The sequence below is a fragment of the Schistocerca cancellata genome, chromosome 8 (assembly GCF_023864275.1).
Source record: "Schistocerca cancellata isolate TAMUIC-IGC-003103 chromosome 8, iqSchCanc2.1, whole genome shotgun sequence".
Taxonomy (NCBI): Eukaryota; Metazoa; Arthropoda; class Insecta; order Orthoptera; family Acrididae; genus Schistocerca; species Schistocerca cancellata.
In genome coordinates this window covers 492,233,514-492,258,959 of record NC_064633.1, presented here as the reverse complement: position 1 = coordinate 492,258,959, position 25,446 = coordinate 492,233,514, and the positions used below count along the sequence as shown (strand labels likewise).

At 41.1% G+C, this 25,446-nt stretch overlaps 1 protein-coding gene across 3 annotated transcripts in view; it reads left to right on the top strand.

Annotated features, from left to right (window-relative positions):
* LOC126094590 (lipoyl synthase, mitochondrial) overlaps nt 1-25,446 on the top strand; it is a 133,562-nt gene that overhangs the window by 70,067 nt on the left and 38,049 nt on the right. For all 3 annotated transcript variants that reach the window (XM_049909058.1, XM_049909057.1, XM_049909055.1), the window contains exon 5: nt 18,148-18,306. In XM_049909058.1, coding sequence (XP_049765015.1) covers nt 18,148-18,306 — 159 coding nt within the window. The remainder of the gene's footprint in view (nt 1-18,147; nt 18,307-25,446) is intronic.

Below are 25,446 nucleotides of genomic sequence, written 5' to 3'. Positions count from 1 at the left end.
GGATTGGGCATTGCCGGTTTAGCCACCGCTACCTGCTCTCCGGTGACCCAGTCCCGCAGTGCCCTTGTGGTCAGGCATTAACAGTGCGCCATGTTTTATTGTCGTGTCCCCGTTTTAGTCAATTTCGTGTTGTCCTGTCCCTGCCATCTACCTTACCGGATGTTTTAGCTGATGACGCTCGAGCAGCTGCTCATATTGTGCGTTTTATAACTTTAACTGGCTTATCCAAAGACATTTAATCTTTTTACTTATTTTATCTGCATCTTTGTCAGGTCCTTCTGGTGTCCCCTCCATCCCCTTGAGTTTTACCAAATTCCATGTGCTCTAACAACAGTGACTGGGCGCTAATGACCTCAGCAGTTGAGCGCCCTTAAACCCAACCAAAAAAAAAAAAAAAAAAAAAGGAGAGAGAGAGAGAGAGAGAGAGAGAGAGAGAGAGAGAAATGGTGGCCATGCCGCCACCTGCTGCGATTGTCCCATGTACCTTGAGGAGTGGCCTGTCCAGGAGTTCCGGGTGAAGGAAAAAGTGCCTTACCTGGTTGTTCGCAATTTTTTGGCTAATTGGAAACCCTGTGTTCTAACATCTGGCACCTACAGTACTGTTCCTGCTGCAGCTGGCTCTACGAAGGACATGGTCGTGCAGACATGCGACCTCAAATTTAGCACCGCGGTTGTGAAAGCACTCAGCATCATGTTAGTGTCCCCGTTTCCTCCTGCAGCTGTGCAACCAGCTGTTAAACTCTCACCTCATGGGGACGAAGCCACTAGCTGCAAAACTGGCAGATTGGAAAGGACAGAATACTCCCGTGAAGACTTCCTATGTCCCTCCAGCCAACCAACACTTGGGTCTTCCTCTGCTAACTGGAAAGGCTCAAAGAAGTCAAACAAAGGCAAATGGTCCTCTCCTTTGCTGATTCGAAAATCCTCTTCGACAGTGTCACAAAGTGATACCCTTGCCTGGCCAACCTCTGTGTCACCGGTGCGCACCACCAACTGTTTTTCTGCCCTGGACTCTGCAGGCTACAGAAGAAGCTGCCAATGCCTCTGTAGACCTTATGGAGCAGTATCCTTCTGCCTCTGTGCCCTGTAGTAGCGAGTCTTCGAAGGCTGCCACTCAGGAGCCGCCGGGGTGACACTCCTTCATTTTTTCCCTTCATGATTCTCCTCCAATGGAACATTTGTGGCCTTCGAACCAATAAAGAGGATTTATGGCTGCTCTTAGAATCACAGTGTCTACTTGTTCTCTGCTTTCAGGAAACAAAGTTGCGTCCTCACAACTGCTTTGAGCTCTCGCATTTCTTCCCAGTGCATTTTGAAGTTCCCACTGAGGTCGGCATTCCATCTCATGGGGGAGTCGTGCTGCTCATACAAGATATACAGGATGATGACAATAGTCAACCCATCTCCATGACTACCCACCTTCAAGCTGCTGCAGTTTGCCTTTTCATTCCTCCCGTGACTTTTCCCCTTTGTACCATTTACATCCCTCTATCATACGATGTCTTCCTCCAGCTTATTGGGCAGCCGCCTCACCCCTTTCTGTTGCTTGGTGACTTTAATGCGCACCATCCCCTTTGGGGTCCTCCCAGAACCTGTCGGAGAGGTGCCCTCTTGGCTTTGTTAATCGGCTTAACCTATTCTGCCTTAACACAGGAGCACCCACCTTCCTTTCAGACTCCATGCAACCTATTCCCATTTGGACCTAATATTCTGTACTGCCCAGTTTGCCCATCGTCTAGAATGGTCTGTTCTCTCTGACACATACTCAAGTGGCCATTTCCCGTGTGCTGTCTGTTTGCTGACTCCTACTCCACCTCTGTGCACACCCAAGTGGCAGCTTACTAAGGCCGACTGGAGGCTTTACTGCTCCCTGGCAACCTTTGACAAACATCATTTCCCCTGTTGTGATGACCAGGTGGAATATCTTACAAACATTATCCTTACCACCGCAGAATGTTCCATTTCTCGCACTTCCTCTTTACCATGCCGTGTCCTGGTTTCTTGGCAGACTGAGGCATGCCACAACGTAATTTGCATGTGGAGATGTGCTCTCTGCATTTTTAACTGTCATCCTACAGTGGCGAACTACATTCATTATAAACAGATGTGTGCACAGAATCGTTGTGTTCTTTGGTACAGCAAAGAAGCTAGTTGAATTTCGTTCACTAGTTCTTTTAATAGTTCTACTCCCTCTTCTGTCATTTGGACCAACCTCCGATGGCTCTCTGGGACCAAAATCCATTCCCCAATTTCTGGCCTGACACTCACAGACGATGTCACCATGGACCCTATTGCTATCTCCAACACTTTGGGCTACCATTTTGCGGAGATTTTGAGCTCCTCCCACTACCACCCTGTCTTCCTCCATCAGAAACAGGCAGAGGTGGCTTGGGTAGTACTATTCTCCTCTCAGAATCGTGATTGCTATGATGCCATCTGTACTGTGAGGGAGCTAGATAATGCTATCACTTCATCCTGATCTTCCACCCCAGGACCATACAAAGTTAACATTCAGATTGTTGAGCATTTTTCTTTTGTGGGCAAACACTTCTGCTTAACACGTACAACCGTATCTGGACAGAGGGCACATTTCCCACACGCTGGCATGAAGGCACTGCCATAACCATACCTAAGCCCAGTAAGGACAAACACCTTCCTTCTAGCTACTGCCCCATTTCTCTCACCAGCTGTGTTTGCAAGTTGATGGAACATATGATTCATGCTCGGTTGGTATGGTGGCTCGAGTCTCACAATTTACTAACCACTGCACAGTGTGGCTTTCGAACGTGTCATTCTACAGTTGACCATCTTGTCTCTTTGTCCACTCATGCCGTGAATGGTTTTTTGTGGAAATCATAGACTGTTGTTTCAGTTTGGAGAAAGCCTCTGACACCTGCTACAGGACTGGTATCATCTGTACACTCTACACATGGGGTTTCTGTGGCCACATGCGCCGTTTCGTTCAGGAATTTTTAATAGACAGAGTTTTTAAGGTACGTGTGGGTTATGCCTTGTCAGACACTTTTATCCAGGAAAACTGTGTGCCTCACCGTTCTGTCCTGAGCATCGTCCTTTTTGCTATCGCCATTAACCCTATAGTGGCAAGTCTCCTGTTGGGCATCTCCAGCTCACTTTTCGTTCTCAGTTTTGCCATAAATTGCAGTTATCCATGGACTTGTATCACTGAGCGGTGTCCTCAGCAATGTGTCAATCATCTTCTCTTGTGGAGCATAGACAATGGCTTTTGTTTTTCCACTGACAAAACCGTTTGTATGAATTTCTGGCGGTGAAGTTGGTTTCTTCCACCATCTTATGTCATGGCCCTGTTGCTCTTCCATTCAATGAAACTACAAAATTCCTGGGACTTGTGCTTGGTAGGAAACACTCTCGGTCCTCCCACGTGTCTTACCTGGCAGTCCACTGTATTCAGTCCCTCAGTGTCCTTTGTGTCCTCAATGGTACTTCCTGGGGTGCAGATCGAGCCACTCTCCTCCATTTGTACTGGCCCCTTGTTCGTTCAAAAGTAGACTATGGGTGTTTTGTTTACGTATCTTCATGTCTGTCCCTCTGACGTCATCTCAATACTATCCACCATCATGGCATCAATTTGACCACGGGCACCTTTTACACTAGCCCGGTTAGGGTCTGTATGCAGAAGCTGCTGAACTACCACTGTCCTTCCGCCATGATTTCTCCTCAGTAGATACACATGCCGTTTGTCTTCTGCCATGTGTGGCCACCCATCCTATGGCTCCTTCAAAGACTCCTTTGATTGCCAGTATGGGGCTCATTCCTCCTCTCTGTTACCTCCTGGAGTTTGCTTTTGGATCTTGCTCTGGCAGCCTAACTTCATGCTATCTGCAACTTACTTTCCCAGTGGGTGTGAGCAATAAAAGTGCAGGAATAATGGAGCAACTGAAAAGACTGCCCCTTTCATTGTTACATTCAGTTCTCTGACACTGCCTGAACATCTTATGGTGGGTTTCCTTCGACTTAAAGTTTGGCTTTAGTTTCCAAATCCTATGTGGTGCTATAAATGCCAGCATTTCAGCCAAACAGCCATGAGTTGTGGAGGTGAAGCAATCTGCAGGAACTGTGGAAAAGCCGCTCATGATGCTGGGACTGACTGTCTCCGGTGTTCTGCATCATCTGCTCTGGGAACCGCCCAGTCTGGAGCCGAGACTGCCCTGTTTTTGCTGAAGAACGCAAAATACAGGGGATAGAAGTGACCAAGTAGATCCCCTACACTGAAGCAAAAGAGAATATAAGGCGACAAAAGCCTCTCTTTGCCACCTCATATTTTTCCATGGTGTAGAATCCTATTCCCAAGGTGGACGCTTCAACACAGACGAAGCCTAATGTGCCTGTATCCACCACAACCACCTGTACATGCATGTGTGCATGTCAAGGGAAAAAGAGTAAGGACAAAGCAATCCAGGCAGTTGCACAAGGAAAGACAAACAACAGTTCCACAGTGAGCATCCAGAAGGTACACGAAAAGCAGAGTGCCTCTCAACACCTGCTTTCCCCTTCATCCTCAAAGGGACAGGATGCAGGGAAGGGCTCACGACGTTCTGGTCAAAAGCTGTCCCGAGTGCCGTTGGATGACATTCTTTGCCGTCTGACTGATGAGGAGGGTATCGTTGGGTTAGATGGCTTGGATCCAGGCAGCCTCTCCACTCCCCCCTTGCTCTTAAAGTGCTTCACCTCTCTAGTGCAAAGATATGGTAAATTAAAACTGGACTGATGACATGGCTTTCATACCACAGTGGAACATGAGTAGATTCAGGACTCACATGGAGGAATTAAAACTCACAGCATAGCCATGTCCCTTGTGCTTTTGTTTACAAGAAGCACATTTTAAAGATACAGATGTCCCTCTGCTATTGGGTTATTCACTATACCGCAAGGATGACCTGTCGGTAGAAAGGGCCAAGGGAGGTGTCGCAGTGTTTGTCACTATTGCACACCACTCCTCTGCTCTCCCCTTGCCTACTGACCTGCAAGCAGTGGAAGTTCAAATTCATGTGTCAAAGGATCACTGTTTGCTCACTGTATTTACATCTGCAAGATGCACTAGACTCTGAGGCTCTCACGGATCTTATCGCACAACTCCTGCAACCATTCCTTCTCTTGGGAGACTTCAATGCTCATCATGTTCTGTGGCTCTCAACAAATACTTGCCCTCGGGATTGGGTTTTGGAGGGCCTCGTGATGTGTTAAGAGTTGTGCATCCTCAACATGGGTAATCATACTCATTTCTATACTGCTACTGGCTCATTCATCGACTTCTATTTCTGTTCTCATGCCCTTGCTGACCCTGTTCAGTGGGAGGTCATTGATTACCTTCATTCCAGTGACCACTTCTCAATCCGCCTTCACCTACTAAATTGCTCACCACGTAAAGCTAATCCCCCAAAATGGATGGTCAGCAGGGCTAACTGGACGCGTTTCAGCCAGCTGGCTGTGTTTGAACGCTGCAATAGCATCCAAGAAGGATGGGTGGACCACATCACACGAGTGATGCATCGTGTCACTGATGTCTCCATCCCACAGTACTCAGGTCATGTTAGGAAGCAACCAGTACCTTGCTGGACAGATGAGTGCTGTTCCGCAAACCAGGAGAGGTGTGCGGCTCTTCGACATTTTAAATGCCAACCGACAGCAGACAACCATAGGGCGTGTTGAGTCGCGAGGGCCAAGGCTCGACACGTCATTAGGGAGAGGAAGAAAAGGTCATGGCAAGGGTTCCTGGATTCCATCAGTCATCCCACTTCTTCTATAAAAGTATGGGAAGCCATCTAGAGGATTTACAGTAAACGCATCCATTTACTGATAGCAGTGGTGCTCAACAGGGGTGCCTCCAAACGACACCCAGAGACGTTGATCAGATGCTGGCTGAACATTTTGCACAAACTACTGCCAGTGCAAGCCAGGATCCAGTGTTTCGTCATTATCATGCAATTGTATAGAGGGAAAAGTTGGACTTCAGGTCCAACAGTTCTGAGGACTAAAACTCCATTTTCTCCATGTGAAAGCTCGAATTGGAACTGACTGAGATCCGTGACACTGCACCTGGTCATGACCAAATCTGGCACTGCATGCTTAGACATTGCCAGTGGCATCTAAGGAACTCCTCCTTGGATGTTTGAATCTGACATGGCAGACAGGCAACTTCCCCAACTCGTGGAGGGAGGCTATTCTGATCCCTTTCCTCAAACCAGGAAAGGACTGCATATGTCCCAGTAGTTACTGGAGTATCACCTTAATGAGCTGTGTAGGAAAGACTCTGGAGCAAGTGGTTAACTATCGTCCAGTCTGGTCGTTAGAGACCAGGAAACTCCTTCGCCGCGCCCAGTGTGGATTGTGAAGATTTTGGTCCACTGTCACTAACCTGACTCTCCTAGAGGCAGCTATTCAGCAGGCTTTCCTCCGTAAGCATCACTGTATCAGAATATTCGTCAAAATAAGTAAGGCATAAGATACTACTTGGAGACACTGTATTGTTGCCCAACTACATCAATGGGGCTTTTGTGGCCACATCCCCATCCTCATAAGGTCTTTCCTGTCTTGACTGTTTTTTAGGACCCGAGTTGGTGACACGCTGTCTGATCGGTTTAAGCAGGAGAATGGTGTTCCTCAGGGCAGTGTTTTAAGTTTTAACCTCTTTCAATAGCCATCAACAGTATCACATTGATGGTAAGGAGTTCTGTACAGTGCTCCTTATTTGTAGGCGATGTTGCTGTTTTCTGTTCCTCCTCCAGTGTTGCAACAGTGGGCCATCAGTTGCAACTTACAATGTGGAGGGTAGAGGAGTGGGCTGCAAAGATGGGGTTCCAGTTTTTTGTAGATAAGTGTTGTGTGTGTGTGTGTGTGTGTGTGTGTGTGTGTGTGTGTGTGTGATATTCTCTGATATTTTTTCTGAGTACCACGACCATGTAGCTGTTTTTACGGATGTGTCTAAGCAGGGAGACTGTTGGTTGCTATGTCGTTTACCTGGATTGTGTCCTCAAGATCAGACTGCCTCCACAATTTACAGTCTTCAATGCAGAATTAATTTCGATCTTGCGAGCACTGGAGCAGATGAGATGTTCTCCCGGTGTTAGACTTCTCAAGTGCTCAGATTCTCTGAGTGCTCTTTACTCTCTCCATTGTTAGTACCAAGCAGATACAGTAACCCAGAATATCCAGGATGCCCTCCCACAACGACTGGGGAAGGAGGTGTCTTTCTGCTGGGTGCCTTGGCACATAGGAATTGCGGGGAATGAAAGGGAGAATCGAGCAGCCAAGGAGGCGCGTTGTGATCCTCTGGTATTTTGATGTGCTATACCCCTGCATGCTATCACCTTGCTGTTGAGGTACAAAGTCGTGTCTATGGGAAGTGGCTGGCAGTGACCAATAACAAGCTCCGTGTCATCAAGCCCACAACTCAGCTGTGGAGTACTTCCTTCCAGCCATGTCAGCGGGACAAGGTCCTTCTTATTCATCTACACATAGGCCACAGCCCTATGACACATGGATTCTTACTCCTTAAAGAGGACCCTCCAATATGTGGTGCTTGTGGTGTGCAGACCACGGAGTGCCACATTTTATTGGACTGCATTTTATTTGCTGACTAGTGGACTGCGGTGGATTTGCCAGTGGATCTGCTATCTATTTTATGTAATAGTGAAATGAATGTCATTAAGGTTTTAAACTTTTGTAAATTGTCCAAAGCTTTTAACAAGATTTTATGGAGATGTTTGAAATGTGTCAAAGGGTGGCTGTCTCACCCTAGTTTTTTGTAAGTGATCAGTCAGTGTTAGACTACTCAAGTGCTCAGATTTATTTTAGTTCTTCTGTGACTTGTTTTCCGTGTTTTAATTTTTTGGTTAGCTCTCTTCCCTCCTAATTGGTTTTAGTGCATGTGATACAGAGTGACTATCTGGTCATTTAAAGTGCATGTGTGTGTATTACAACACTTTTTTCATCTCCACATTCATTTATTTTCACAAGTGTAAGGGCGCTGATGACATTGCCGTTGGGCACGCATCAGATCCAAACACACACACACACACACACACACACACACACACACACACACACCAGGCAGAAGCAGCCATTGCATGTTACTTACGTAAATTATGCTGACCATTGTTTTCTCCTTGTGAAAATCTGCGTATATTAATTATTAATAGTGGTAATTACTTGTATTACTTTATTTTAGATGTAAGTCACTGGGAATGTAGATACTTAGAGACAAACCACTGCTCATCTTCTTACACATGCAGCTGCTGTGTGTACACACAACTTCATAGTAAGACACTCTCACCAGTCTATATACTGGAAAAGCTACAACTCTTTATAATGCAATGTTAGTGTTAACCTAAATTTGCATATTTAGGTGTAAATATTCTGATGACTTATAGAATGAGTAATCTTTGATGGTCCATTTTTTTCCCCTGCATCCATTTTCAGGTACTGAAAGGAAAAATTTATTGAATTTAGTTGCCAGTTATTTCACACTAGCATCATCTGTCTCTGCTATTATGATCAGAGGGTTCAACATCATATGCTACATCAAGTTTATTTGTTTAATGCCTCATAATGATTCAAACTGGAGTTGTAGCCATTAATAGCATTTACAGGTAGAACCATGTTTACACATGATGAAATCAGTATCTCACACAATAATTCTCGTTACTAATAGGAAAATTGACATGGTGCATTGAAAACAGATTTATGGTTTTTCTGTATCAGTGCTTGGTACAGAATGATCTTCGAGATGTTTTTCTAGGTCCTGTTATTTTAGAGGAATGATTGACAGAAAGCAGTTATTTGCTTTTTTTTGGGGGGGGGGGGGGGGAATTCATTTTTGTTGAACAACTTCAGAATGTTTCATCACTACGCATAGAACGAAGCGTGTGTGCTTAGTGGAATTTTGCTGTACTGTACTGTACTATTAGTGTCGTGCAACATCCCACATAATTTCTGTGCTTAGTGGATTAGTTGTGGTAACAGCATTATGCAGCTACCAAGATCCCTAGTGCTAACATTGTTAGATGTTATTTACAGCATTCAGTGAAGACAGAAATAGACACAAAAAGGTGGATGACTGATAAACTCAAGAATCATATTTTATTAGTCTCATAATGTATGTAATCTAAATAACGTAATTCAAGTACAGCAGAAACATCAAAAATTTTAGCAAAACTTCATGAGAAAACATAGAACAAGTGTTGCTAATAACAGTAGCCTAATGACACCATTTTGTTACATATTTAAAAAAAGTTCAATAACATGTTACTCATTGGTCAAAGTGGTAGGTCACATCATGAGCAGAGGTCAGCCAACAGTGACAGAATTTGTGTTAGTGCTTAGCGTCTGGTTCTCGATGTCGTGGAGTGGTGAATTCAGTTGTCCTCCTGCCATAATGTATCTGTGCTTCTGTGGTTGTCGTAACATTGGGCATGGAGTGTTGGGTATTAGGAAGAATGGTGTTCTATGCTTATCAACTGCTGATCATTGTATCAGGTGTATCCTATTTAAGTATAAGTAAGTGAGATCCATTATATTTTTGTAATTGTTTCCACAAAGTTATGATATAAAATGTAATGTAGGTCCACAGCCCAAAACAATTCTTGTAAATGAATTAATCCTAAGCTTCAAGTCTACATCTATACTCTGAAAATCACTGTGAGATACATGGCAGAAGGTTCATCCCATTGTACCACTTTATTAGGCTTTCTCTCCATTCAAGTGCAGGAAGAATGATTGTTTGAATGCCTCTGTGCATGCAGTAATTATTCTAACCTTATTCTCATAATCCCTATGTGAGCATATGTAGGGGGTTGTAGTTAAATTTCTTCAGCACCCCTGTGACACTATCCCATGGATCAAACCAACCTGTGACCTTTTGTGCTGCCCTTCTTCCTGTACATTCAATATTCTCTGTTAGTCCTATTTGGTAAGGGTCCCACACACTTGATCAATATTATAGTACTGGTTGCATGAGTGATTTGTAAGCAATCTCCTTTGTAGATTAATTGCACTTCCCCAGTGTTCTACCAATAAACCAGAGTCTACCACCTGCTTTACCCACAACTGAGTGTATGTGATCTTTCAACTTCGTGTATGTGATCTTTCAACTTCGTATAGCTACAAAATGTTACACTCAGACATTTGTATGAGCTGGCCAATTCCTCAGAGACTCACTGTTTTATGGTCATAGGATACTTTGTTTTTTTGTTTTTAAATATTTAGCAGCGTTTTTTACACAATACTTCATCATAGATAACTGCATCATCCGAAAAATGTCTGAGGTTACTATTAACACTTTGAGGACTGGCAGCTTACACACACTCCTGGTCCAGTGGACGAAATGTCACTGGCATATTTCTATTTAAGGTATCTTGAAACAAAAAACATATTATGAAAGAACAGTCTTTAACGTTTATTTTAAATGTTTATTTTAATCATATGGGTTGATGACAAAATTAATAACAACAAACATAAAATGTATGACTTCAGTTTCACAAAAAATGAGTTTAGTTTTGTGTAAATTCACAATGTGGAAGATTTTGAAGCATTCTGGCATGCAGAGCAGTACATTGCAGTCTGGTCACAACCAGCTGGTTTCCTTCCAACCTGCTTTACCACTAGATTTTTTTGTTTTCTCAGAGCAAACTTTACACACTCCTGTTGGATGCTCCTTCTCAGTGGCTGAAATTTTTCTGCAAAGTGTTGTCCTAGAAGTCTGTTCCTGTAAGTTTCACTAGGAACATTGTCTAGTGCCAAATTTGTACTCTTGTGAATCAGTTCTCCTCCAGTTTGTCGTAGAAAAGTGGAAAAATGGCAATTCTTTCTTTGAGCAGGAGTCCTGGTTTCCCGGTATAAGACAAATGCATTTGTTGCAGCCATTATGATCATGTGGAAGTACAATGTCTTCCACCTCTTCATCTAAATGCATAGTAAGAAATCATTTGATCACTCCTATCGACCCCCATTTTGTAAATATTATAGTCAAGATGGCATCTGGTTTTGATTTTACTTTGATACCTTCATTTGTATGAACAGACTCTGCTGTGGTAGTCATTGAAGGTATCGTGCAGCCAAACGTGTTTCATTCAACATCTCTCTATCAATAACAGTAGGCTTTTTTTGACACCTATTATGTGGTAATCTCTGTTTCTTTTGGAGTTTCTGTACAGTTCTGTACTATTCTTTTAAACTTGAGCCATAGTTCCTCTACATGCTCCTGCCCTATGCTGAAAGTTTCAAGTTTCTCATTGAGATATGACACTACCGACTTTTTATCTCATTTACTGAACTTATCTATCTTTCTGCTTGTTTTAGTTGTCCTTTGTACTTTGTTAATTGTTGCCACAGACGTGTCATGGTCACTGATACCAGTTTCGATGTAGACAGTATTTGTTACCATTAGATCCAGTATATTTTCGTCACAAGTGGGCTTCCTAACTATCTGTTCTAGGTGGTTTTCAGATAAGACATTTAGTAATGTTTCAGAGGATCATGCCAACCACTGATGAAACTAATTTTCCCAACTCATTGTTGAATGATTAGTCTCCACTGACAGTTACAGTAAGATAGGGGAACCTACATGCAAGTGTATAATAGGAGATCTTACTCATAAATTAACTGAGGTGTACTGACGTTTTCTCTAAAGCTTTCGGTTACATCAGGAAATTACTGTGGTAGGCAATAGAAGGATCCAATTATATACTGAGTCTTGCCCAAACAATCTCATATGCAGCTTTAGTTTCTGTCTCAGAGGGTTTGAGTTTCTTGTCTTTTGTGACAAATATGCCACCTCCATTTGCTATTTGCCTATACTTTCAATATACATTCAAATTGTCCCCAAAATATCAGTGCTATCAGTTTCGGGTTTCAATCAGCTTTCTGTACCTAGTATTCTGTGAGCTTTGCTGCGTTTCAGGAGCTCTTCGAACTCTGGCACTTTGTTGCCAATGCTTTGGCAGTTAAGAAATATGGTTTTAATCCTCGCAAGTGGGAGGCATTTCTTTCGGTCTTACCCTGATATTTCTGTTGTATTAGACTGGCTCATGTATGTAGTTTCCAGTCAGTTAATTTGTGTTTTGTTAGCTTGTTGTATAACTTAAATCTGTTCTGTTGCTCTCACAACAGCAAAAATCTAACTTGATTTTTTAACAAAACAGTTATCAATCACATTGCTTCTAACTACACAAGAAATGTTGAATCCTTTGAATTTATTATTATTACTATTATTATTAAAGCAGTAAGAGGCACCTGAGATAGATTACTTCCACTTATAAATGCTGTATTACATCAGGCCACAATGCTTATGCATGAAAAGTGTCTTAAGAAATAAACGCTTATGACACAGAATACTGTACTTGTAGATCGAACAGTCCACCTGTGTACTGCTGGTTCGAAGTTCCCAACAGGCACAGTGTTCCGGTGGTGAGATATTTTGCTGTCATCAGTGTGCCTGACAATGGTGACATGTTTGATTGCTGAAATAATTGGCAGCACACCCATGGAGTGTTTAACTACTACTCTGGGAAAACTGAAGAATCACTGTACTTGTAGCTACAGCAGAGGTGATGTGATATACAAAATCATTATGAATTTGACAACAAATGTTCTTCAAGACGCTTGGGAAGCTTCTGGTATCATTGATGTGGAAAACGTAATAAAAAGTGTTAAATTGAGTTGCAGAGGACATTAGCATAGACTTTCAACATGTGCCTCTGTCTACGGTATGTTAAAGGCTTGTTACACTAAGTTCCAGATCCTGTAAGATTTTGAAATGCCAGTATTTTAGATCCCCCACACTATTCTGCTAGTATTTTAGATGCTCTACACTGTTCTTGTGGAGCTAGTCAAGATGCGTAAAAAATATCGAAAGTTCTTGGTCGTTCATAGTCCTCTTGGTAGGCCTGTGTCACTGCTCTGGCAGTTATAAACAGTTAGGATTGCCCTATGCATGTGGCTCACGTAATGAATACAGATCAAAATCCCAAAGCATATACTTTACAGGGAAATTAGGAAGGTCTATTATTCTGATGTGTTTATGGTGACAGTTAAAAATATTACTCAAATATCAGTAATTTCACTCATTCACAGGGATATGACATAAGCTGAAATCATCCTTCCTTTACTATTGAATTTTATCCCCCATCATAGTTTGTTGCCTTCCTAATGAGTGAACAATGTTTAGTGTTACACGCTGGATGCAGTTACGAAGATAGTAAAACAGGTTAAGTACTTTCAGATGACTAAATTTTTCAATTGTTCAGATTTCCATGATACTGCTCAATTGCTAGAACAGATGTAGTCAGCAGAGAAAATTCTTTAAAATATCCAGGTCCTCCTCCTCCAACAAACAAAAAGGAACAGTAGGTAGTATAATTCTACTGGATATTGAACACTTACAGTCCCTGGCCAATTTATTAGATACACTACAGTTTTAAGCAAATTTTGATTTATGTCTAACAATTTTTTTAAATACATAAATTGTGATAAATTGATTATTTTTTGTCTGCTTCATAACCAAGGTGATATAACAAATAAATGAAATGTAGTATTTGTTGAAAATATTTTATTTCAGTAATCACAACAAAAATTAAAATATTGTGAAAGTGAAAACATTAGTTTTAATATTTTGTTGAACCACCTTTTTGCAGCTATGAGAGCCTTAATAAGACATGGTATGCTGTCGATGCATTTGTGGATGATGATAGCACACATGGATGATCTTCTCTAAAAGCTGTGTTTTTGTTGTGATGACATCTTTTGCCACCTCCCTCTTCACTAGTTCCCATACATTTTCTATGGGGTTCATGTCAGGACTGTTACCTGGCCAGTCTTACAGAGGGGTGCTTTGTTCCTTCAGAAAGGATTTAACTGACCTGGCTGTGTGACAGGGAGCTCCATCCTGCATAAAAACAAATTGTTCCCCATTTGGGAACCATTCTCTGAGTTGTGGTATTAACTGTTTTGCAGGACTTCCTTGTACTGGTCTTACTTCATTATGCCATTAACCATATAAAGACTTCTTGTACCCTTGCCACAGATGACAGTCCAAATCATCACCTTAGTTGTGTGCTTTACGGTCTGAATAATGCAGTCAGGATGAAATTTTTCTCTTGTTCAGTGGTGCACATACTGAGATGTGTTAGTTAAAATTTCAAACTTGCTTTCATCACTCAAGCATACCAATAAAAATCAAGAAACAATATTAATATACTATGAATAAATGTACATAGGTTATATCATCTCATAAATAATAATTTTAAAGCTAAATTACCGATCTCCAGAAGTCCGCATCCTTATCACACCACTGTTTAGCCCACTTCAGACACTTTGCTTTCATTGTAGTTGGTTTTCTAATGGGTCGGCAGGCCTTGAAATCAATATCCTTCCACGTTCTGTAAACAGTGCATTCAGAAGCAGTCACATTAGCCTTTTTCAGTTGAGATTTTATCTATTTCATTATTGCACACCTGTTTCCTAGGCAAATTCTTTTGAGAAATCTTTCTGACCTTGGGGAGAAAATTGGTTTTCTTCCACATTTATTCTTACTTTCTGGGGCTCAGTTCTTTACCTAAATTAATCTTCTTCTTTAATGCACTTCTTGCTAGCTTCTGACATTTCCAACCTTCGTGAAATTTCCCGATTGGAATACATTTTCGTATTAACGAGGGCATTGACCTCAGCTTTTTTGCGTGGTGAACTGTCCCCTCATTTACACATTTTTGAAGGTCACAGTTAGTAATATCTGGCTGTTAAACAATCAATTGTGATGTCGATATTACAAAATTGATAATCAAAGCGAACAAAGTGCTGCACCAGTTACTTGCGAGAACGCCACTGAACGTGTCCTTTCCTGTATGCTGTACTCTGCACATTGATACCTAAAATAAGTCAACAATACAATGTCACATAGCAACAATAGATACAAAATTCAACACTGTAATAAGTGTCCTGAATAACTGTCATAAATTTTCTGATTAATTGCATTAAATATAGTACTCAATATGTAATTATTACAAATAACATTAAAAATGTGCAGTGTGTGTAATACTTTGGCCAGAGACTGTATATCAACAAAATTAGCTAGTAGTAGTAGCAGCAGCTAAGGATTCATGGTGAGGACAGTATGTTGTCTCCCTGTAAGCTGTCGTCTTCCTTTTATGAGTTAGTGTGAATGAAAAGTGGAGTACTGGAAGTGAAAAATAACAGGCTCATGTTGCTCAAATAGTTGCCTGTCCTCTATTTACATTTTGTAATTCTTGCAGTACAAAGCAAAATGCCCGCCCATCCATGTGTAGGAAATAGTTTAAATGAGTTGTTGGGGAATGAATTGTATGATTTTGTTAGTTGCTTTTAGGGCGAAGTTCCTTGTTGCAGAGTGACATCATCAATCTTCCCAACCCCGTCATTATCTTTCTTTACCGTGTGAAGTGTGATCAAAGGTTGTATGTGTTTGAGTGCTTGGTGAATTCCCACTTTTGAAAAATATGTATCAAAGAATGAGTATTAAATTTTGCTTGAAAAATGGAATAAAGTGCAGCTCTGAATTTGAAATGTTTACTGTGGTCTTTCGCGAATTACTATTAGTGAGACAAGAGTTTCCGAGTGACATAATAATTTTAAAGAGGGCAGGGAAGACGTTGAAAATGACTGCCCTGGACACCGTGGCACATAAATTACTGATGATATTCTGTAAGGGGTAAAGAAAATTATTTTGAAAAATTGCTGAATTGCCATCAGAGAGGTTGCTGCTGCTGCTGCTGCTGCTGCTGATGATGATGATGATGATGATGATGATGGCATATTCTTCGGCTCTTGCCAAGCATTTTTTGATTTGGGCATGAAACATATAAATTGTTGAATTTCAGCCAAAATGATGTCTTATAGAAATTACTCATGATTTGCTGAATGAAGTCAGCAAAGATTCAGAACCTGTAAAGGAGGTTATAACAGGTGACGAAATGTGGGTGTATGGGTACGACATTGAAACCAATGCTCAATCATCCCAGTGGAAACAGCCTGAAGAGCAAAGACTGAAAAAAAATCTGACAAGTTTGATCATTTGTTATCAATTCCAAGATTGGAAACATTGCTGGCACTATTTAAGAGGGATTACTTAGAAGGGAACAAAGTTGATGTTGATGAATAAATAAAGATTCTTTAGGAAAAACAAAACTTGCTGTTACTTTTTAAGCACAGCTTGTCTGTGTTTAAATCATTGGCAGTAATATAGATACTGTGAACTGGAGAAGACTGTTCAGCATTAAGGTGTGAAGAAACCATCTGAATATCATTTTCTTCTCCTCTGAATTTGGCCCTATGCTTGTAAAAATGTGTAGTCGCTCAGATTAATGTAATTTGATGTTATTTTCCTCATTTATTAACTTTAAATTTAACTATCTGTCTGTGATGTAAGGAATTTTCCAGACTTACATTAAGAACTTGGACAATACACTGATCAGCCACAACATTATGACCACCTACCTAATAACTGGTATGTCCACCTTCAGCATGGATAACAGTGGTGACGCATCATGGCATGGAAGCAGTGAGGCTTTGGTAGGTCATTGGAGGGAGTTGACACCACATCTGCACACATGTTACTTAAATCCTGTAAAATCTGGAGCTGTGACGCCACATTCAATCATATCTCAGTTGTGTTTGGTTGAATTCAGATCTGGCGAGTTGGGGGGCCAGCAAACCAATTAGAACTCACCATTGTGTTGCTTGAACCACTCCACCACACTCCTGTCTTTGTGACATGGCGTATTATCCTGTTGAAAAATGCTACTGCCATCGGGAAATATGATTGTGATGAAGGGGTATATATGGTCTGCAACCAGTGTAAGATACTCCTTGGCCATCATGGTGCCTTGCGCAACTCCACTGGACCCATGGTTGCCCACGTGCATGTTCCCCATAGCAAAATGGAGCCACCGCCAACTTGTCTCCATCCCGCAGTACAGGTGTCAAGGAGCTCTGTTCCCCTGGAAGGCAATGGATTCACACTCTCCCACTGGCATGATGAGGAAGTATCAGGAGTCATCAGACCATACAGTGTTCTGCCACTACGCCAATGTTCGGTGCTGATGGTCATTTGCCCATTTCAGTCATAGTTGCCAATGTTGTGGTGTTAACATTGGGACATGGAAGGGTTGTTGGCTGCGGAAGACCATCATTAGGTGTGACAGGTGCACTGTGTGTTCACACACACACTTGTTCTCTGCCCAGCATTAAAGTCTGATGTTAGCTCTGCCACAGTTCATTGCCTGTTATGTTTTACCAGTCTGCCTAGCCTACGGCGTCAGAGACCTTCAATGAGGGATGGCCATCCAACCCGATGACATATGGACATTGTTTCACCTTTATTTTTCCACATGTTAAAGACCCTCACTGCAGCACTCCTCAAACACCTGACAAGACAGTTTCTGAAATGCTCATGACGAGCCTCTGGGCAATTACAATCTGCCCTCGGTCAAACTCAGGTAGATTGTGTGCCTTCTATATTCTACACATGAACAGCATGCTCTCTGATATCACGTGTGTGTGTGTGTGTGTGTGTGTGTGTGTGTGTGTGTGTGTGACTGTCATTCCTCGCCAGGTGACACATCACCTGGATGAGTTTAAATCGATAGTAGGTCGGTGGTCATAATGTTTTGGTTGATCAGTCTATATCACATTATGAAACTGTATTTTGCACACAAGCAAGCATATCAGTGTTATTCATTGTCAAGTATTACAAAGAAAATAGTCAGTTTTTGAAAATACAATGTAATTGTAAAGATCAAAAATGTGCTCACCAATTGGCGGTAAGAGAACACACATATAAAAAGTATTACAGTTATGCAAGCTTGGTCAGTAGGTTTTTTATGTGAGTAGGTTTTTTATCTATCCAATTACCTTATATTGTCAGCATTCTGCTTAGAAAGACTACTTACACTGTTCAGAAATGTGAGAATTCAGTGTTTCATGGATCAGCTGCCTAGATGTAAACAGTCCCCTTCTGTTCTGTCCCACTGCTGTTATAATCTCATTCTGCATTTTAACTTCTGTAGGTACAATTTTAGTTGTAATGCAATAAGCAAACTTCTCTCACTCTCTCTGTCATTTTAATTTTATGTATGTTCACAGGAATCCAGAGATAATGGTTGAATGTCTAGTACCGGATTTCCGTGGCGACCTCAATGCTGTGAAAACAATTGTGGAGTCAGGCCTGGATGTTTTCGCTCATAACATAGAGACTGTGGAAGCACTTACTCCATTTGTTAGAGATCGCCGAGCACGTTATCAGTAAGCTTTACCATAATGTGTGTGATTTATTGTTTATTAATATTGTTAGTGTATTCTGGTGTGTCTAGAAATTGAGAACATCATTGTGAAAGACTTGAGCTCTTACAAGCACATTAAAGCAAATACTATCTAAGCAGTTTAATATTAGGAAAGTTCTAGTGGAATGTAAATACTTTAAGAGTAAAGGAGACTATTCACAGAAAAGTTATCTTTTGATGAGCATGCGCACCCCCCCCCCCCCCCCCCCCCAACCCCCCCCCCCCCCCCACACACACACACACACACACACACACACACACACACACACACTCTCTCTCCCCTACATGTTGCTGGCTAGACGGACAGTGCCAATACTATTTTGCGGCAGATGAGCTGGTATGGTGGGGGTAGTGACGGGTAGGGTGGGGTGGGTAGAGAGAGAGGGAGGTGTGAAGGAGGGAGAGGGACTGGGGGTGGTTGAATAACAGCTTGGAGGTAGACGGGTTTGCTGGCCGGCTGATGGGAAGTGGCACAAGCTGAAGGTGATATGGGTACATGAATTGGGAGGGGTGACAGGACAGAGGAAGGGGGAACTGTTGAGTGGAGTGTGTGGGGATGGTGGGTTAACTGAGTTGAGGCCAGGACGATTGCAGAAGTGAGGGATAACTCCCATCTGCATTTCAGAGAAGCTGGCGGTGGGAGAAAGGATCCAGATGGCTTCGGTTGCGAAGCAGCCATTGAAATTGAGCGTGTTGTGCTCAGCTGCATATTGTCATTGAGTGGTCAACTTTGTTCATGACAACAATTTGATGGTGGCCATCATCCCAACATAAAAGACTGTGCAGTATTTGCAGTAGAGTTGATATATGACATTGCTGCTTTCGCAGGTGGCCCAGCCTCTGAAGGGGCAGGATGAGCCTGTGACAAGAATGGAGTAGCAGGCACTGGGTGGCTGGATTGAGCAGGTCTTGCTCCTTGGTCAGCCACGGGGATATGACCCCTGTGGCAAGGGGTTGGGAGTGATGGAATACCACTTCAGGAGAGGTGGGAAAATTATTGGGTAAGATGCCCTCATTTCAGGACAGGACTGATATAATCAAAGGATTTTTTTTGGAGGGGGGGGGGGGGGGACTTTGTAGTCGATTTTTGGGAGTGCTGGAAGGATTGGGGGCCATATTGCATCCTTGGTCATTTCTCGGATCTCATATATGAAGTTGAAGATTATGATCCTTCATCAAAAAGACAAAAGTGCATAGATGTCCATGTCCTCCATTTGAAACCCTACTACAGTCCATAGGTACAGACCTACAATGGGAAGTTAGAAAGTGAAGATCCATCGTGCAATTGCAAAGCTTTGACGTGAGGGGCTACGTTCGATGCTCGTCATAGTGCAGAGGATCTAACACCACAACCGGTACACGAGGATCCCCCAGTGCCATTATACAGAGAACCATTAATGAGATTTAGATCCAGGGTACTGTAGTCGGCACTTCTGAAACAGCGTGCGCTGCTTCTACAGGAGAGGGGGCACTGCCATGAACTGTGGTACTTGAAGTATGGCATACTGGTTAGCATCTCTGGTTGGTAACCAGTGAGTTGTCAATTCGATCCAGCAGGTATTTTTTATTTAGTGTTTATCATTTCTGGATGGTTCTTGAAATATCTTATGTATATAATACTTGTATATTCAGGAATATGTGATGTTTGTATACATATCTACATACTGTGTCCGAGAAGTTATTTCTGTTGTGGATGTATGTTGGTGTTGGTAAAAAACATGTTCCATCAGTGCTAGATATTGTAGTTCATTGATGATGATTCTGCCTTCAAGTTTGGACTTGATTGTGGTTTAGACACGACAATATATTTCATTTTAATTTTACATATTTCAGTATAATTGTCATTGCATCTTAAGCTTATGCTGCGTAAAATTAATTATTATTGCGTGGTTTTTATCCCTCTCCATATTTACTCACCTCAGTAAGTTACTCTCTTAGAAAAACATTTGGATACGACCGACCATAAAAATTGAAGACAGAAAGTAAGTTATCTCTTAAAATCAGTCTAGTGCAGTAAAAAGTGGTTAAAAGAATTTATTCAGAGCTGTTATTTTCTCAGCCACTGTGGAGTGTATTTTAGAATAAAATTCTGCTGTCAGTTGCACAACCAGAAAATTTATTTCAATTTGGCAGTTTCAAAAGATTGTGTCCTCTTCAGAAACCTACAAAATTTCCATATTATAAATCATTAGAACTTGGCCACACTTTATGTAAAGTACAAGAAATGTATTACAAAAATGTATTAAATATTGGTTTAGCTCATGTCAATATCTTCTACACAGAATCATAATGCCATGACATGTCAAAGAAATGTACATATTGTATGTGATAATTATAAACACAGATTAATAATTTACAGTAAATGGATCACATTCATGTACATTGTCAAGTTGTTGTGCTAGCAGGAAGGAACATGTATAAAAGCATGTAAAAAGTATAACACAGTCTAATGTAAGAAGTGACACTCCATCTCATCTTTGTTACCCACTGTGATAGGAGCATGTTGAATGCACGTGATATTGGTGAGTTCGTGAAAGCGAGTTGCAATTGCTTATATTGGTTTATAGAATTGTTTTTGGCAACAGGGTTCTTTGCAGCACAATAAACTGCAGCAGCAAGAAGAAGACACCACATGTATCATTTTTATTATTATTCCTGTAATAATGTGAAGTTTTGTTTGCTACACTTCAAAGCAAACCAGTTTATGAACACAGAAAATGATAAACTTGCATGGAATGAAGTACCTACATTGACATATCAAATAAGCCATCTCAACTGTTGATGGAAAGAAAATGGCCATAAAGATGTGATAATCTGTCAGAAACAGTAAAACTGTCCTAAGACACAAAAGCTGCCAGTTCCCCAAACTCACCCTATATCAGTGCCAGATACATCAGAATTTTCAACACAGACCTGCTGTGAAGGTGAAGTGGTTTAATGAAGTGAAAATATTCATGTCTTTAAAAAATACTTGAAATGTAAGACTATACAAATCATTAGAGTTCATGCAAAGCTATTATGCCAACAGGGAAAGTGCCTATCGTTAAAAGAACAGACAGCATGCAAAATATATCAGAAAGATAAAGTGAAGAATGACAAGGAAATTTTGAAAACTATTGGATCTCACAAAAAAATATACTCTTGATGTATTGTTAAGCCAAATCAACATGACATTGAAGGATAAATGTGCAGCAAGATGGAAACAGAAAAATAAGTTGTTTGCTCCAAATTTATTATAATACAGCACTTAGGCATACATGATTTTATCAGAATGTTAAATGTTTGTCAGTGCGTCCATATTTAGAAATCATATAGGAAAAGGATGAAGAACAAACATTATCCCTACAACATAAATGACTGCCTGCTTTCTCACCTTTTGGAATGCTAGTGCCGTTCCAGCTGTCAGACGGAAACAGCTTTTGCAACAGTGTGTGTTTGGACTTTTGTATATTTGACTGTGGTATAAGTAACTAAGATATATGAAGAAAGCTATATCTAATAATATGAAAAACATGGCACATAGTTCCACATAGGCTATTGCTGATATTAATATCTAAAATAAATGTAATTCATTTATTCTAAAGTATTGATCTGTGTTTATAATTCTCACATACAGTATTTTTGACATGTTGTGGCATTATGCTTCTGGAAGTAAGATACTGACATTTGCTAAACCAATATTAAGTAACATTTTGTAATACAGTTCTTATACTTTACAGATATGTATGGCTAAGTTCGAATGATTTATAATATCCTAAATTTTGTAGACTTCTGGAAATGACAGTTTAATCTATTGAAACAAGTAAAGTGAAATAAATTTATTAATTGTGCATCTTACAACTGAATTTTATTCTGAGAAATGTGGTTAATTGCTCTTTGAGTTGGGTTATGAAGGAAGTGCTTCTGTTTCAATTTATAAGATTTCAAGTTTCAGTTCTCAAAAGTAAAATCGATATAACAGCAACACTGTGTGAAACTATACTAGTCACTGCTGTGTGTGCTGTTACGATTGGCAGTAGGGCAAACAAAAGACCAGCAACCTGCTCTGACAACTAATGACTCCTACCAAATCAGAACTAGGGACTGCATGTGTCAAGAAAAGTTTGCCAAATAGAACTTCTTGAGATTTCATCACTGTGTGTTCATGGCGTCTCTTGTTGCATCAAAATTATCATCTAAATTAAGATCTTGCATTATGATGGACGATGCTGTCACTATAGGTGGAGGTATTGTTCTAATGTATATAGAGTGTGCAATTAGTAGATGGAGTGCTCTATGAAGTTTTAACTTAAGCAACATACGCACAGTGGTGTGCATGCAAAGAACAAAGCAGTGCAGTCCACTAAGAAGCAGGTATTATTGATGTAGATGCAAAAGACTCCAAACTCCATCAATTTATTTTTCCATAAGATGTGCTCTGCTATAGTTGCTGTGAACAATCCATGGTACAGATTAAAGTGCCTGAATATCGCTCATTTATACAAAACTGCTGAAGGCAACAGATTCCTGATGAACAGTTGTTAAGGAAACACTGTTTACATTTTTGTTACCAGGAAGCTCTGAAAAAATGTGGGCGCTATATAAGTAATAACTACATATGGATAATCAGCAAGGAACCAATGGACATTCATGGACATTTTGAACCCTCAAACTTACTACTGATTTCCTGCAACATGTTGGAACATGCAAATCATTCAACTGCAGTTCGTTCTATGAATAACAGTGTTAATGTTCTGTGGCCTTAGGGTATTAAAGAAAGAAAAGTTATGTATTCATACGTTGCAACCTACGTGCTGAAGATGGTAACTGCCCTGTGTGTATTCTCTTCATATTTAATGCACTTAACCTGACTGGCCCATACACTGCAACACATTGCCAAAGAAATGTGCGGCAGCTACCCAGAATTAAATAAATTTTCATACAGCAAGAAGGTGTTTCAAAGCATGCATAGTGTTGCTCAATAGGGAACTGCTACCGAATCTAGCTCTGCTGCCTGAGTCTGTCCTGACATGCTGGGGTGTTTGGATGAATATTTTTCAAATCATGAAATCTGTGACTGATTCGTTCCCAAGAGACTTCAGTTTTAGTATGAAAGGTGCAAAATGCTTTCACTGAATCAAAAATACTCTAGCATACATCCATAACAGTTTTGGCTTCTACTGCCAGCAGCAGTAAAGGAGAAGAATCCATTGTGTTGCTGTTGTAGAATTTGTTGAGAATGTCAAATGTAAGCTGACTGACATTATAGGTGGTACTGGGGAGAGAGTAATGAATAAGTTTGACACTGTTTTGGCAATAAATTGTGTGTACTCATCTTTTAATACTATCTGCAATATCCTCAGTGGGGCAGAAGATGCTCCAGAAGATCTCTCCAGAAATATTGCATTTCCTAGAATTTTTGCCAGTGTCCTTTTATGTGGAAACGTAATTTTTCTCACACAGAAACTTTCTGCTTGGTGACATTCTATGATGATGCTTTCTCAAGAATGGACCTATGTTTTGTACAAAACTTTTAAACTGAAGACTAAAAGTAAATGATTTACAATACACAAAATTTATGAAATGTGTCTAATGCAGTTATTTGTTGTGAGTGTATAAATTTGTGGACTAAAATAGAGTGGGGGAGGGGGAGGGAGGGAGGGGGGGGGGGAGAGAGAGAGAGAGAGAGAGAGAGAGAGAGAGAGGGGGGGGGGGGGGGGGCGGCACTGACGTGAATGCATAACTCGAAGTCTTGTAACTGTGGTGCTGCAGGTTTCTTTCTTACTGAACCAGACTATTATTTAAGTTTTATCTGAATTCTGTTTGTATTGTCAGAGTGAAGTATTAACAAAAAAAATTATTTTTAATTACTAATCTCATGAAAATGCAAGTTTGAAGGGGAAAAAATGTGTGTATCAATAACTCTGTTCTGTTATCGCTTCATTTTACCTTCTATTTTTAGCCTGTTAGTAGGAATTTTACCAGCTGTGATATCATTCTTGAGTAAATTGTGAACAAACGACAGCCTAAGGGAACCTGGAGAAAATTGTGGTTCTGGGTAATCAGATCCTGTTTAAAATTTGCATTTTACCATTGCTGATTGGAAATGTCTAAATGTAGTGGAGTGAAAGTGCAGGTGTTGGACAAAAATATGGAATCACCATGAGAAATTTGCATTTAACATACACTGTCCAGTCACATTAATGTGACCACCTTTCGAGAGCCTGAATAACCACCCTTTCCAGTGTATAGATGCAGGAAGAGTCAGTGATGTTCTGGAAGGTACCAATGGGGTTGTGGAACCATGCTGACTGCAGTGCCGTGGCCAGCTGCACCAAGTTTCTCAGTAGAGGAACTGCGACGTGAGCAGCACTATCAAAATGGTCCCACAGATTCTCAATTGAGTTAAATCTGGGAAGTTTAGTGGCCATAGGATTACAGTAAACTCGTTGTGCTCGTCAAACCACACACTTACACTATGAGCTGTGTGATACATTGCATTGCCCTGCTGGTAGATGCTATTGTGTCAAGGAAAAACAAACTGCATGTAGAAGTGGGCATGGTCCCCAAGGATAGAAGCATTCTTGTGTTGATCCATTGTGCTTTCCAGGATGATGATATCACCCTGGGAATGCCACGAAAACGTTACAGCATGGTAGTACTTCCTCTTTCAACCTTGGCCCATCTGATCATTGTTGCAGGGTGCTTGTATTCAGACATTGCATGCAGATGGAGCATAAAATGTGATTGATATGAAAAGGCCACCTGCCACCACTCAGTGGACATCCAGTTCCAGTATTAGCATGCAAACTCCCACCTGTCGTTGATGAAAAGCAGTCAGTATGGTTACAGGAAACCGTCGCCTACTGCAGAGGCCCATACACAGCAACTTTTGTTGAACAGTCATTGAAGAGATGCTGTAGGTAGCCCCTTGGTTCATCTGGGTGATCAGTTGCTCAGCAGTTGAACCATGTATACATATACACAGCCATTGTTCACCCCTGTCATCTAAGGCACTACTGTTGGCTTGGTGTCGGTTTTGGATAGTGCCATTTTGCCTTGTACATACGATAAATTACTCCTTTCCTGCCTTTGTTTGACAATTGTGATGCTGTGTTCCAAG